At 38.7% G+C, this 15,038-nt stretch overlaps 1 protein-coding gene across 33 annotated transcripts in view; it reads left to right on the top strand.

Annotated features, from left to right (window-relative positions):
- Nrxn3 (neurexin 3) overlaps positions 1 to 6,621 on the top strand; it is a 1,695,425-nt gene extending 1,688,804 nt beyond the window's left edge. For 13 of the 33 annotated variants that reach the window (XM_045154245.1, XM_045154244.1, XM_045154243.1 and 10 more), the window contains one exon: positions 3,762 to 6,621. In XM_045154245.1, the coding sequence (XP_045010180.1) occupies positions 3,762 to 4,063 (302 nt within the window). In that variant the 3' untranslated portion in view covers positions 4,064 to 6,621. Of the gene's footprint in view, positions 1 to 3,137 lie in introns of all 33 variants that reach the window. The other 20 variants (XM_045154227.1, XM_045154222.1, XM_045154221.1 and 17 more) reach the window with 3 other exon arrangements.
- The last annotated feature ends 8,417 nt before the right edge of the window (positions 6,622 to 15,038 follow it).

The raw sequence follows: 15,038 nt of genomic DNA, 5'->3' as shown, positions 1-15,038 counted from the left end.
GGCACACTAAAATTGTAAATGAACGCAATTGGGAAGATGGTGAGCTGACTCTTAAGGGAAGGGACACAAACTTCCACCATCAGAATTTATATTAAAATTAGTTGTACCTACACTTTGATTCCAAGAAGTAAGTGATTCTTTGTCCTTTAATCCAGTTGCTCCTTTGTTATTCTACATGAGGAATATTTTGGTTGTTGCCACAAGGAACAAATGCTCCTCTCTCTCTCTCTCTCTCTCTCTCTCTCTCTCTCTCTCTCTCTCTCTCCATATATAATTTGGCTAGAAAAGAACCCACATACTAAACCTTGTCCTAGTTAAGAGAGATTAAAAGAAATTCAGTCTTGTCCTCAAATAGGAAATGAAATCATACCTAAGAAATCTCTAGGGAACCTTCAGCCAGATTGCACTGACCTTCACTTCTCTCTCATCCTTGCTCATCTGTCACTCAAATGCTACTCACTATCCATTCGACCCTGAACATACACTTGGTGCCCCACCCTCCCTATCAGAAGGATAAGAAAATAAGTTCAGGATTAGTTATGAGTAGTTTACCTTTAGGGAACTGCATTCCAAATCCCATTTATAAAAACTAGCAAAAGTGTGTAAATTATGTATTAACTAAGTCACAAGGTATATAAATTATATATGTTCACAATGTAAAAATAGCCACTCCAGCTCAGGAAAGCAAGTCCAAAATGGTGGCAAATCTGCAAATAACATTTTGTTCAAATTTTTCAAAGTCTGAGTGCTAGAATGAAAGCTTGGGTTTAGCACAGAGTACAGACCATCTACAGAATCTCAGAAAGGTCCTTGTTTTCTTTCCTCACATATAATAAGATTATCACATAAGGTATGGATAGCAGAATAATTCTTCTATCCTTTCCCCTCCAAATGATCCAGATAATAGATGTTATTAACCTCTGACTAACTATTTCTTTCTGTAACATAATGTTATTGGTAGGTGGAGGAGGCAGCCTAGGCTTGTAATGTATGCTTACGAGACTTTTCCCCAGAAACTTGGACAATCTAGATGTAGTAGTTCTGAGCCACAGATGATGTTTAAACACACATGGTGTGCTAGGCTGAGTGGAAGAGTTCTAAGAATGAATCTTTCTAGGAAGAACCATGGTAGTCTATAAGTTTAAAGGTTTATCCCTTTGACATGTCCTTAGGACTCTGTAATGTGGAGCAAATCCCTGTATGATTTAATGATGGATAAAAAACAGCAATGGTCGTGTTTGTCAACAGGTGTCCCCAAACACTGGCAAGTCTGTCTCAATATTTCATTGAAAATTCATTAATCACCAAGAGTAGTGCATATAAGGACATATATCAGCCCAGAAAAGGTCTTTTGACAATATTGTAGTCATACTGATACAGAATCCTGTGTGTTTTGGATAGCAATAGTTTTTCTCATCGCTTGTTTGGGGAACTACTTAGGAGTGAGGTAACCAGCTATTCACAAAACAGCCACTGAGCCAGTGTCCTCCAGGTTCTTGTGTTATGATTTTTCAATGAATAAAATTCACGGACAATAGAGGGTGAGGCTTCGAAAGATATTTTTATGGAGTTTAAGAGACAAAAAGAAGGCAGAGCTTCTGCCCAGGAGGGGACCCTGGAAATGGAAAAGCCACCTGGTGACCCTGATTGGAGTCTTTCATGGGAATTTATTGATTGGAAGTTGAGCTGGTTAATCCAGCCCCCACATCAGGTGTCCAGACACCACCAGATTTCCAGGAAAGGGGGTAATCTCCTTTGTTAATATTCTCTTTTAGGAAAGAGTGAGAAAGGATGAAACCGATTCTTTGATATGTTCTTGGCCTCTAGCAAGAAGGAGGCTGGCAGCACTCTTCTAGGGAAGAAAGAGAAAAGAAAAACCAGATTCTTCTCCCTCACTGATGAAGAGACATTCCTCGCTTTTACATTCTGGGGTCCAGTTACCCCTAAACTGCCTTCAACTTGCTAATGAAGAAGGTTAATTCTGCCTTTCCTGGTAGTAGTTTTATAGTGGGAAGATCTTTTCCTGTAATAAATTCAGTGGAGGGATAGGTGCTATGACTTCTCAAGACCCTTCTGCTCAGAAATCAACATTGTAAAGAGATTTTGTTTGTTTCCTGACATAGGCGAATAGCCTTGGTCTTCTTGTTCAGTGTGCAACTTCCCTTGCAGAATATTAGTTGTACTCATGGTTTGTACAGCACAACAATGTAATGAGCTATTCTGAATGCCTCTTCCTGACTCAGTCCATGTGTTTGTGTGTGCAATGATGAGAACACGTGGGTAAGCTAATATACTTTTGTCATTTTAGTATAAAGAATCACAGATTTAAAAACTCACTTTGCTAACTCAACGTTTCTGCATCCAAAAGTACATTTCCAGCATGTCATGGATATCTAGGCTGTTATTTTTAAAAATCTAGCCTTCTCACTCAGCACATATCGCACATAGCAAAAAAAAAAAGTGCATAAATACACATACTAATGCAAAGCAACTTGTCATTGAAGAGTCTTGGAAATCTCTAGAAAAGCATAGACAAAGTATATTTGGTAAATGGACATTTTTAACCTTTAGTAAGCTCTTGTCACTTAGTTTATGGTAAACAAGGACAGCTACTAAGAAGTGAGCAACGTCTTTTATGTTCATTGATCCTGGTCATGTTCTAAGTAATATGAGAATAAATTATTTTCATTAAAGAGAGTAACTAAGTTGAAACTGAAGTATCAACAAAGAAATGTTACATGCACGTTAATAAATCCATAAATTAAGCTTGCAGTATGTGTGTGTGTGCGTGTACCCCATATACTGCTTTGATATCATTGCTAAGAACATAATTAATCGAAAGCCATTCTCTCATATGCAGATCCTGGGAACAGTATATGTGAATTCTACCAAAATATTTACTTGAGAGTATCTTTAAAAATCAAAGCTCCCGATCTCGGTATTGTGTGTTTGGGAGGGCAGAGGTAAATCATGGGCCCTAAATCCGACTAGAATGAATTGGCGGGAAACCAGAAAACATGCACATGCAGATCAGGCTAAGGCATAAAACCCGTGTGCTGCATTCATTTAGAATGACTGCGAATTGTGTTTGCGCCTGTACTAATTGTCTTTTTTTTTCTTTTTCTTTTCCATCCCAGGAGGTGAATTAGTTATCCCTCTTCTTGTAGAAGACCCTTTAGTTACCCCTCCTATTGCTACTCGTGTTCCTTCCATTACACTCCCCCCTACCTTCCGCCCCCTCCTCACCATTATTGAGACCACCAAAGATTCCCTGTCCATGACCTCTGAGGCGGGGTTACCTTGCTTGTCGGACCAAGGCAGCGATGGTTGTGATGATGATGGCTTGGTGATATCTGGGTATGGCTCAGGGGAAACCTTTGACTCTAACCTGCCCCCTACTGATGATGAAGATTTTTACACCACCTTCTCCTTGGTAACAGATAAGAGTCTTTCCACTTCAATCTTCGAAGGTGGCTACAAAGCTCATGCGCCCAAGTGGGAATCCAAGGACTTTAGACCTAACAAAGTCTCGGAAACTAGTAGGACTACTGCCACATCTCTGTCCCCTGAGCTGATCCGCTTCACGGCTTCCTCCTCGTCTGGGATGGTACCCAAATTGCCAGCCGGCAACATGAATAACCGTGATTTCAAACCCCAGCCTGATATAGTCTTGCTCCCGTTGCCCACTGCCTATGAGCTAGACAGCACCAAACTGAAGAGCCCACTAATTACTTCCCCCATGTTCCGTAATGTGCCCACAGCAAACCCCACGGAGCCGGGAATCAGACGGGTCCCGGGGGCCTCAGAGGTGATCCGGGAGTCCAGCAGTACCACAGGGATGGTCGTCGGCATTGTGGCTGCTGCCGCCCTCTGCATCTTGATCCTCCTGTACGCCATGTACAAGTACAGGAACAGGGACGAGGGCTCCTACCAGGTGGACGAGACGCGGAACTACATCAGCAACTCGGCCCAGAGCAACGGCGCGCTGGTGAAGGAGAAGCAGGCCAGCTCCAAGGGCGGCCACAAGAAGCAGAAAAACAAGGACAGGGAGTACTACGTGTAAACGCGCTGATGCGCCCGACGCACCTGAGCACCTTGACCTTGGGATGGGACAGCCGTCCGAACTGCTCTAAACCGCCACACGGGGTGGACATGCCATGACGTACGGTGGGAAAACCATTTTTACAAGGACACACCCACACCCACACTACACACACACACATACAAACACACACACACACACACACACACATACAATGACGCATCTCTGCGTAAACATCATGCATGGGTCGATGTTGCAGGCACGGCCCGGAGACAGAAAGTTCTATCTGCCCAGCTGTATTATAAAAGCACACACACTTAGACGCCTGGAGCAGTTCCCTGGACGTGGAAGCTTCTTTGTTTCTCTCTCCAGGACCTTCTGCGAAGGGTAAAAAAGACTCTGTGGCTTACTTGTTCCATAACTCCAAGTGAGTCTGTAATGATGTTTGTGAAGCCTGACTGTAATGATGTCTTTTATTTTTTTTTGTTTAATTATGTAAAAAAAATACACACACACACACACACCAAAAAAACAAAAACAAAAAAAAAATGAGAAAAGAAAATGCTTAAAAAATATACCAAAAAAAAAAAAAAATACCCACCTTTATCTGATTCTGGCCAGTGTGCGTGTAACTTTTCAAGATCTGAGGGGAAAATGGCTATTGGGTTTTAGTTTATTTTTTTGACAATGACTGGACATAAGAAGAAGATAACAATTACTCGGAACACAAAAAGTGTGAGAGACTATTGGCATATGAACTCAAAAGCTAGCATGGTGTTCACTCCACTTAATAGGTTGTGATGTCTGTAGGATCTGTTGTTTGTTCCTGTCAGATGCTCTGATGGACACACAGCAAAACCCATGCAGTAGATGGTGATATGACGTGAAAAGCTGGTCCCCCAAGATCTACTTTCTAGTATTGGCCACCCACACCTCAAACAGATGGGTTTTGGGCTGGTTTTTATCTGAGCTATTGGCTTTACTTACTAATCTCGTTCCTGTCCATTAACCCAAATTGTGCGCAAGAGAAACGCCCCACAAATTTTAAATGACCTTTCCTGAGAAAGGGAAAGGGGGGTGGGCTGGATCTGTAATTGGTTGACATGCATGCAAACCAAATAAACGAAAAAAAAGAACAAATGACAATACTAGTCTGTTGAACAGTCATAACAGACAGGAGGGGAGTTCAACTTGTGCTGGAACCGCAAAAGGTCACACAAGCCAAACACTCATGACAGACTGAAATACATTGTTCTTTCCCGCCCCGCCCCCACACCTAACATGGAAACGGTTTTCATAGTGGTCTAATTTTGTAGCTGATGTGAATAACTCTATCTTTCCATCTGCTCACTTCTCCCTTCGCCCATCTTTTTTAAAACAAGTAATTGAATAAAGCTGCTGTGACACACAACAAAGGAATTTAATAGTATAATATATATAAATAAATATATATATACAGATATATTTATCATGGTATGCTTGATGGGATGACTGACACAGGAATCTGTTAAAGTCTTGAAGTGGAAGAGAATGTTATTTTAAAAGAAAATAACAAAACAACAAAAAAGTAAACCTTCAAATGTGAAGAAAGTGTGAGTTTTCGTTTTGTCACAGTTAACTGTGAAGAAGAGAATTTAAACAAAAAAAAATCTTCTCAGATTTTGTTTACATATTTTACTACATTTTTGCTGGTATAATTCCTTAGTCACCTATGTACATACCGCTTTAAGAACTGTTATTTCCTGTTTCTCTGTTTATTTCGTTTGCTTTGTATTCAAGTTGTCTTTTTGTCTTCTTTTTTTTTTTGTAAAGAGGAAACAATGTACAGAATAATAATAAACTGGTTTTGTGGCCATAACTATTCTAAAAGCAAGAAGACAAAGCAAGACAAATATTCACACAGAAATGAAGTGTGTCGTCTGGAGGGTCAGATATATACAATTTCTTTTGTACAGATGAGAAACAGTCAGCTGTTTAGATTTAGAAATCTACTCTTGCTGGTCTTTGTAAGTTGCATGGATATTTGACTTTGAAAATAAAAGTATCTTAAAGACACGGGGCAAAAGGCACAATCTAAACAATGGTTGCCTTTACTAATGTGTATGGAAAGAGGTGTTCCTCCTTATGATATTTCAGTGTGTTAAGATTTTTTTTAATTTTTTTGTTGTCATTAAAAAGACAGGATTATACAAAAGATATTAAAGCACGATTTAGGTAAATGGCCCAGCCTATATGAAGTTGATTATATCTCGATGTCTGTAAAAGATTGCTGTTCCTGGAGTCTTGATGTTTTGTGAGCTGGTTTTTTGCTTTATTTCTTTATACATTTTTATTTGAGTAAAGACACATTTGTTATATTCCTTTTAGTGTAAGTTTCTATTTGGATAATTTTATGGGAACACGTGCATTCTGTATGTGAGCTTTATCATATTCCTGTTGTTTTATTAGCTGAGCCTAAAGGAATTTATTTTATGATGTTGTGACGTTACGGCTTTTTCTTTTTCCTTTCTCTTTTGTTTCATATTTGCATTTTCGTTCAAGGATATGCTTAGCAATAAAATGTTCTTCCCAAAACCTTGTGATATGGTGCGATTTTATTTTCTTAACATTGGGGGGAAGTTCTTGCACTACAGGTAAATATGTCATGTTTTATGAAAGGTCAAGTAAGCTAGGGCCACTTACATTTAATATAAAATTTTCTATCTGGTTACTAATTAAACAAATTTTCAAATCTGACATATTAATGGGAAAAATCACTTTTCACTGTCAATGAGGCTTTCTTGTTAAGATTGTGAGGATGAGCTCTGAAAAGATCCAGTGGCAGAAGCATTGTACTCTGAAAAAGATTGCTGGATGCTGTGTTATTTAAGTGTTTGGTACCTTGAAGTGTTTTTCTATTAGTCAGCACACTTTGAATCTTATTCTAGAATTATAGTCATATACATCCTTAATATCAAAAGCTTTTGATTCCTTTTACACAAACCACCCATCACACTGGGAAAAAAAAAAAAAAACTACTGAATCCTAAAAGAAAACTTAAATGGATGCTTGATTTTTAAGTTTTTTTCTCTGTTTTTGCATGTGCACATATGTGTGGTATGTGTGCATACGTGTATTTATCTGTATGCATGTATGTGAGGGAGCATGTATGTCCGTATGGAGGGTAGAGAGTGACATCACGCAAATTTTTATTTTCTTTATTATTTTATTTATCTATTTGAGAGAGAGAAAGAGGTGGGGGAGAGAGAGAGAATGGCTGTGCCTGGGCCTTTAGCTGCTGCAAACGAACTGCAGACACATGTGCCGTTTTGTGTATGTCGCCTAGGTGGTTCCTAGAGAATCAAACCTGGGTCCTTTGTCTTTGCAGGCAAGTTCCTTAACCACTAAGTCATCTCTCCAGCTCTCAAGTGAATTTTGCTCACTCTCTTCTTTATTTTACTAAAGCATGCTCTCTCATTGGAAGAAGGCTCTCTCTCTCTTCCCCCCTCCCCCGTGTGTGTGTATGTGTGTGTGGGTGTGGGTGTACTGTATGTATGTATGTCTTTCAAGTGACAGACCCTGGTTGAGCGCAGAGCTTGTTGATTTGGCTAGTCTAGCCAGCCAGCTTGCCCAGGGGATGACCTTTCTCTGCCTCTCAAGTGATGGGCGACAGGCAGGCTAACCCCCTCCCCTGCTCAGCATTTATGTGGGCTTTGGGGACCCTAAGCCCAGTGCTCACACTTGCGCAGCAAGCATTCTATCTGAGAAGTCACGTTCTCAGCCCCAAGTTGCTTCTAGAGTTTCTAAATATCAGATTCTTCATAACTCACTAAAGCTGGCAATTTTCTCATATTTCTGGATCCCTAAACACGCACTTAAATTTGCTAAGTGGGTAGTTACTGTGATATCCTGTGTTTTTCACTGTGACCCAGAAATTGAGATTTAACCATATAGCTGTCTTCTTTCCATGTGTTGGTTACAAGTTTCAGAGAATTCATATTTTACAAAGATACTGTATCTGTTCAGATTTTATTAATGGGATAGTTATGCTACTGGTAATTTTGGGAATGGAAAAGAAATCAAGCTCAGTGATGTCAAACTGTGGAACGTTCTATTGTTGATTGTTATCCCAGATAATTTACTTAAAGCACAGAAATCATTTATCAATGTCTGTGATGTACCCAGTGCTCTGTTGTTTTAATCTATGTAATCTGCTTAATCTCTGAGTGTTAGATACAATTTCCTTCATTTTAAAGATGGCAAAACAAAGAGCCTAAGGCCAACTTGACTAATTCATTTCCAACCATGTCGATAGTCAGGCCTTGCTGGCCTGGAAGTTAGCGGGATGTCAGAGACAAGGCCTGGATACTAAAATCAACTGGAGTTGGTAGGGCCCAGCTGGACAGTTTACTGTCTATATGTGGTTAAATTCCATAGCCTCAAGATTTCTTTCTCTTTTGTAAAGAAATGAGGCATTATAATTCAGTGAAGTAGTCATGCACATTATTTTGGGGGGTGGGCAGGAAGCAACTAAAATATGAAGAGTCTCTGACTGCATTTATTACAGACTAGATGATTAATGTGTGTCTTTCTTCTTGTCACCATTTTCTTCTGAGTCCTGTCTTTGTACAAGAACTGCCTTCCACAATTAGACATTCTGTACCAAACAGGATTTCGTCAGCAGTTCCCAAACAATGGAATCAAGTAACGCTTTGGGTTTTCCAGGTATAGTAGACACAGACAAATATACCAAAAGAACATATATTATTTGCATTTGGTACCACAAATCTGTGTGATACCATATCTTAAGCAAGTACCTAGAAGTTGTGGTTAATCAAATTAGGAAGATTTAGAAAAATGTTAAACATTACAGAGAAGTTTTCTGGACATTAGATAAATGTAGAACATTCTATCTGGACTGAAGTAGCAACCATGGAAACATACTGGTCAAATGATTCATGAAAAAGTGATGGGATTATACCATAATGTGTCTAAATTTGGTTCTGAGTTTGGGGATAGGAAAAATTAGTTCAAATTCTGGTTCTCTAAGGTGGGCTTATCTTCTGCACTTGTGACACCTTGAGGACAGCATCCAGATGTCCCAGAATCTGCTGGGAAAGTGGGAAGATAGCCCAACATCTCACAGTGATCTGTGGGATTAAATGAGATAATAGGAGTTTAAGTCCTGAGCACATAGTCCTAAAATAGTAACAGCTAAATATATATATATATATATGTGCGTGTGTGTGTGTGTGTGTGTGTGTGTGTGTTATTCTTTGAGGTAGAGTCTCACTCTAGCCCAGGCTGACCTGGAATTCACTATGTAGTATCATGTGAACCTTGAACTCACAGCAATTCTCCTACCTCTGCCTCCCAAGTGGTGAGATTAAAGGTGTGTGTCACCCTACCAGGCTCTAAAATTATCTTTTAAGAAACGATTTTTATTTACCTATAAAGAGAAAGAGATATGAGAAACAGACAGAGAGAATGGGCATGTCAGGATCTCCAGCCACTGAAAACAAGCTCCAGATGTATGCTTCACTTTGTGCCTCTGGCTTCACATGGGTACTGGGGAATCTAACTCTGTCATTAGACTTTGCAGGCAAGAGCCTTAAATGCTGAACCATCTTTTCAGCCCCTAAAAGTATCTTTTAAATCATCTGCTATTATCAGAAAAAAAAAGTCACAATTCCTCCCAAAAGTCTAGAAAAATACATGCTGTAGAGCTGCAGAGAAATCATTTCACTCTGTCTCTTACACTCGTAACTATCTTAATTCCCCTATAATTAAAACCATATCTGTTATCTTTGTGCCCTCTTCAGGTTCTTTACTAGATATGTACACAGCTTTGTTAAACCCTTAACTTCAACAATGTCTTAGGTACAAGGCCCAGAGGAAATATTTAAATAGTATTCTCTCCTGTATCTTAAAGGACAAGCATTCATTCTTCCAACATCACAGTATTCTCATTGCTTTAGGGAATCCCTTCAAATTATATATCAGGTTTCTTTCCATAAAGTACTGAAAGCTCAAACACCATTTTAAACATTCATTCTTTTGATAATTCAACATTTTCTCAATACTTACAAGGCAAGCAACTCACTGTGAACCATTATTGCTTTCTGTCAATGGAGGTAAAGACATGGAAGTTAGGATTTTAAGCCATTTTATCCCTTGTAACATATGTTCAAGTTGGCATTTGATCTTTTACCAAAAATATCCAAACCTTGTGTCTCAGTAAAATCAAAATCTGTATTTTGCTGAGATCAGTTTGTTAGTGTATTTATTAAACATTTACTAAATAATCAGTGTACCTTAAATTAAGGAGGTTAAAATGTTTATAATCTAGTGATGCTATTCCAATAATGATACTACAGTAAATTAAAGTAAATATTAAAAAGTGTAAATTAAGCTGGGCATGGTGGCACATGCTTTTAATCATAGCAATCAGGAGGCTGAGGTAGGAGGATCACTGGGAGTTTGAGGCCAACCTAGAGCTACAGAGTAAATTCCAGGTCAACCTGAGGTAGAGTGAGACCTTACCTTGGAAATATCAAAAGAAAAAAAAGTACAAGTTAAGATATTTGGGAATTCTAAAGAAATTACTTAAGGTAGGGGTACCATGTTAGGAAAACCTTAAAGAATAGATAGGTGGAAGTAAGGGGGCTATTGATTATTACAAGTAAAACATTAATCAAGAACCAGAATGCCAATGAATCCACCACAGTAATAAGCATGTCAGCTGAATATATGACTCAAAGTTTTGGAATCTTTTCACTGAATGGGATGCAAGGAAGATAAAATGTCTTCAGAAGGCCAAGGGCCAGTGTGTCACTGAGTGCAGAACATGAGAGTGATGGAAGAAGAAGGTAACAATTCCTTTATTCCCCGTGAATGGGAAAAGGGCACTTAGGGATTGACACTAAAGTACAGGTGTTGCCACGAAGGAAAGCAGACACAGGATAGTCATCTGATATGGAAGCAGAAGGCGACAGCAACCAGAAGCTGGCATGTTGCTGCTGTGACAGAACTTGAGAAAGGTGAAGGAAGAAAATGCCAACATTCAAAATGGACTGATGGGCAAAATCACCTAGAATGAGGCTATGAACACATGACAGAAATCTGCTGACACCCCAGTAAAGAAGACAGCTAATGAAATGGGTTTTGTGTATCAGTAACAGGTCACCTAGCATTATCTGGCAATCATTGGCAGACTTTATATTTTCACTTTTATTGTGAAATACTGATGACAGACATTTTTCTGGTTTGATATACTACAAGGAAAACAGACTTAAAGAACTTCAATGACTTCTAGGAGGTCTCATAGCTGGTAAGTAGCAGAATCATGATGGAAAATCCAATCATGTAGTTCTTAATTTAGAACCCCTTCAGTTATATAATGTAGTCTCCAGAGAAGCCAGTTATTTCCTGTTTTCTTCAGAATTTGAAATGGAACCTCAGAAACAGGAAAATAGGATAAGTTGTTGTAGTCATTAATCTGCTTGGGATACCATTAACAAATAAATATGCACATATATATATATATACACATGCATACATAGTGTGACTTAAACAACAGAATTTTCTCAGTGTTCTGGAGTCTGAAAGTCCCACACCAAGACCTTCTGATAGTTTTCCTCCTGGGTAGCAGAGATTTTTCTCTGCATGTGCAGAGAAATAGACATTTCATTATGTTCCTCTGTTTATAAAACCACTAATACTATTGGATAGGGCCTCACCCTGCCTTTGAATAGAGCCATATTTTGGACTAGGATTTGGAGATACAAACTTTGAATTGGGCCTACTGCAGATCATGCAAGATAGGTATAGTGTTAGAAAATTTTAGGGTAAAAATTTCAAAGGATCAAAAAAAAAAAAATCAAGGAATTCAGATGTAGTGGAGAGATGGCTTAGTGATTAAGGTGCAGTTAAGGCACTCACCTACAAAGACTAATGACCCAAATTCAATTCCCCAGTACCCACGTAAAGCCTGATATATAAGGTGGCACATTCATCTGGAGTTCGTTTGCAGTGGCTGGAGTCCCTGGTGTGCCCATTCTCTCTGTCTCTATTTTCTCTATATTTCTCTTCTTGAAAATAAATAAATAAAAATATTTATTTAAAAAGAAATTCAGAAGCAGTTCTAACACTGTTGAAGTGATTACATGGGCCTAATAAGGAGAACATAGATTCATGGATATCTAAGAGACTAGACCACAGAGTAGGATAGGGTCATTGGATAGGAGTGAAGATAGGGAAGCAACTGTGGGGTTGGGTAAGACGCACAGTATATAAATCAGGAAGAGGCAAATCTTAGCAGGGTATTATATGGATAATGTGGGTTTCAAGTAGCCCTAGAGTTTATTTATCGATTTATTTTTTTGGTGCTTAGGAAAGTACGTTCTAGAATTAAGAATGGCATGGCTTACATTCTGATGCTATAACTTTAGATAAGTAACTGAGACCACTCAAGGCAGCTTTCATGCCTACAATTATATCACGACTGTTTTGTAGGTTAATTGAGAAAGACTAGATGAAATAACACATGCAGCATGTTAAGCTGATGCCTGACACAGAATAGATTTCAGTAAATATTGTGAATTTCTACAATTTGCTATTATCTGACTTGGGAAGATCAAACTCAGCTGTTATGGGTATGTCAAGCCAGCACCAAAAATTTCAATTAAAATACATAACTTATAAAATTACTATGCACATTTATTTGAATTTCTTAATTTTTCAAGAAAATATGTGATTTGGTTAGCCTTTGTTATAAAGGGTTTGTTTCTACTGTTGCTGGTTCTCTGCGTCTAAGGCTCCACCTCGATGGGGTCCAGGGCCACTGCAGTGAGTATTGTGCCCCTCTTCCAGGATCCCAGCTCCCAGCTACCCTGGAATAAACTGCTCAGCCGAACATTAAGACAAAATTGCCTTCAGACTACCCTGAAGCCTTGGTGTTATTTGGATTTTGTTTTTATTATGAACATTTTCAGATGTTTCCCCAGATTCAGAACATAGTACAATAAGTCCCCACTTACTTACCAGTTCCTTTAAGGATATTTTCCATATTTTGATGATCTTGTTTTATCTATACTCATCTCCCAACGTCACATGTTGTTAACAAGATAAAAAGGAATGTGTAGAGAATATTTGTTTTTGGGTCTCTGGACGCTGGGCTTGTTCTTTCTGGTGGACAATCAGTGGTCTAATTATGTATCTTAATTCAATCACAATATAAAAGAGGGGATTGATTGCTAAGTAGACTCTTCATCCTTAATGCAAATGGAAAAGTTTGTCCAGCTGCTCTATGTTTCTGTTCAACTGTTTCCAAGCACATTTGGAAATAATTAAAAAGAAGTCTGTAAATTAAATCTAGTTGCTATGTCTCTTTAAAAAAAAATACTTTAAAAAATTTTTCATTTTAATTATTAAAGAGCAAGAGAGAGGCAGATAGAAAATGGATGCACCAGGGCCTCTAGCCACTGTAAATGAACTCCAGACAAATATGCCACCTTGTATATCTGGGTTATGTAGGTATGCGGAAATCAAACCTTAGGCTTCACAGGCAAGTGCTTTAACTGCTAAGCCGTACCGCCAGCCCTGTACTATGTCTTTTGTAGAAAGTAATATTGAAGAAGAGTGACTCTAGGTAGTCTCAAGAAAGTAGATAAGGATGAATAGTAATGGACCACACAGAATCTAAGAAATACTCATTTATAATGAGAATGAGTCACAAATCTATTTGTGTATTTCTAAATCAAAGTACTTGCAGTAGCCACAAGTATAGGGAGCCTACATAAAGCTGCATAGAAGAGGTACTTATGAAGTGCTTTTCCAAGGTTTTTCTTTGTTCTTCTTCACCATTCTCTGTGACAAAGGGACTTTCTCTTCTTTGTTAGCTCCAAGCTCCTATTTTTGAGCCAGAATTTTCATAAGACTATCATGAGGAGAAAGTCAAAGGAAGAATTTGTATGTTGATCATAAAATATCCTTCTTTCTCATAACTATGGAGAGTGACAGGAGACAGCATGGATTTAGCCACTACAAACCTTTTGCTGCTTTGTTTCATGGAGCAGTTAAGTGATTGGTAGTTGGTTTCAGTAAGTTTACAACTTTTCTATTTCTCTTTTGTTCTTAGTCATTTGTCCCATTGTACTTTATGTTATTTCATTTTAATTTTATGGTGTTTTTGAAGACCCAGCAGAGCAGATATAAATACCCTTGAAGAAAATTGCTTGGGAACTGGAGAGATGGCTCAGAGGTTAAGGCACTTACCTGTAAAGCCTAACAACCTAGGTTCAATTCCTCAGTACTCACATATAGCCAGATGCATAAACTGGAGCATGTATCTGGAGTCATTTGCACTGGTTGAAGGGCCTGGCATGCCAATTCTGTCTGTCTCTCTTCTCTCTATCTCCCTGCTTGCAGATTAATGAGTAAATATTTTAAAAAAGAAAATTGCTTAGATTTGTAAGAAAGAACAATAGAATAGGCAGAACAATATTAGAAGTATTATGAAAACTGACAACACTTCTGTGGAATTATTGTAGAGATTTAAATATTTAATTAAAACTAAGGGAGTAGCCATGTGTGGCAGTGCACGCCTTTAATTCCAGCTCTCAGGAGGCAGAGGTTGGATAATTGCCATGAGTTCAAGGCCACCTGTGATTTACATAGTGAGTTCCAGGTCAACCTGGAAAAAAAAAAAAGAAAAGAAAAGAAAAACTAAGGAAATGTGCCTTTGTGCCTTGCAGGTGTATGAATAGCCAGATTGGTACTGACATCAACCTTTTAATGCGAAGATAAGCATTGTCCATCCACATCACCAAAAGAAGAAAAAGAGGGTCAAGGGTGGAAAGCAGACATAGGAGAGCTACTCACGACCTAGGTCCAGAAGCTGCAGAGATGGTTCAGCCGGAAAAGTGCTGGCCACATAAGCATGAGGACCTAATGTGGATCCCAGCGTGCACATAGATGCTGAGCTCAGTGGAGTACGACTGTACTCCTGATGCTGGGA

Source organism: Jaculus jaculus, chromosome 7 (genome assembly GCF_020740685.1).
Source record: "Jaculus jaculus isolate mJacJac1 chromosome 7, mJacJac1.mat.Y.cur, whole genome shotgun sequence".
NCBI classification, from domain to species: Eukaryota; Metazoa; Chordata; class Mammalia; order Rodentia; family Dipodidae; genus Jaculus; species Jaculus jaculus.
This window is presented reverse-complemented; position numbering and strand designations above follow the sequence as displayed.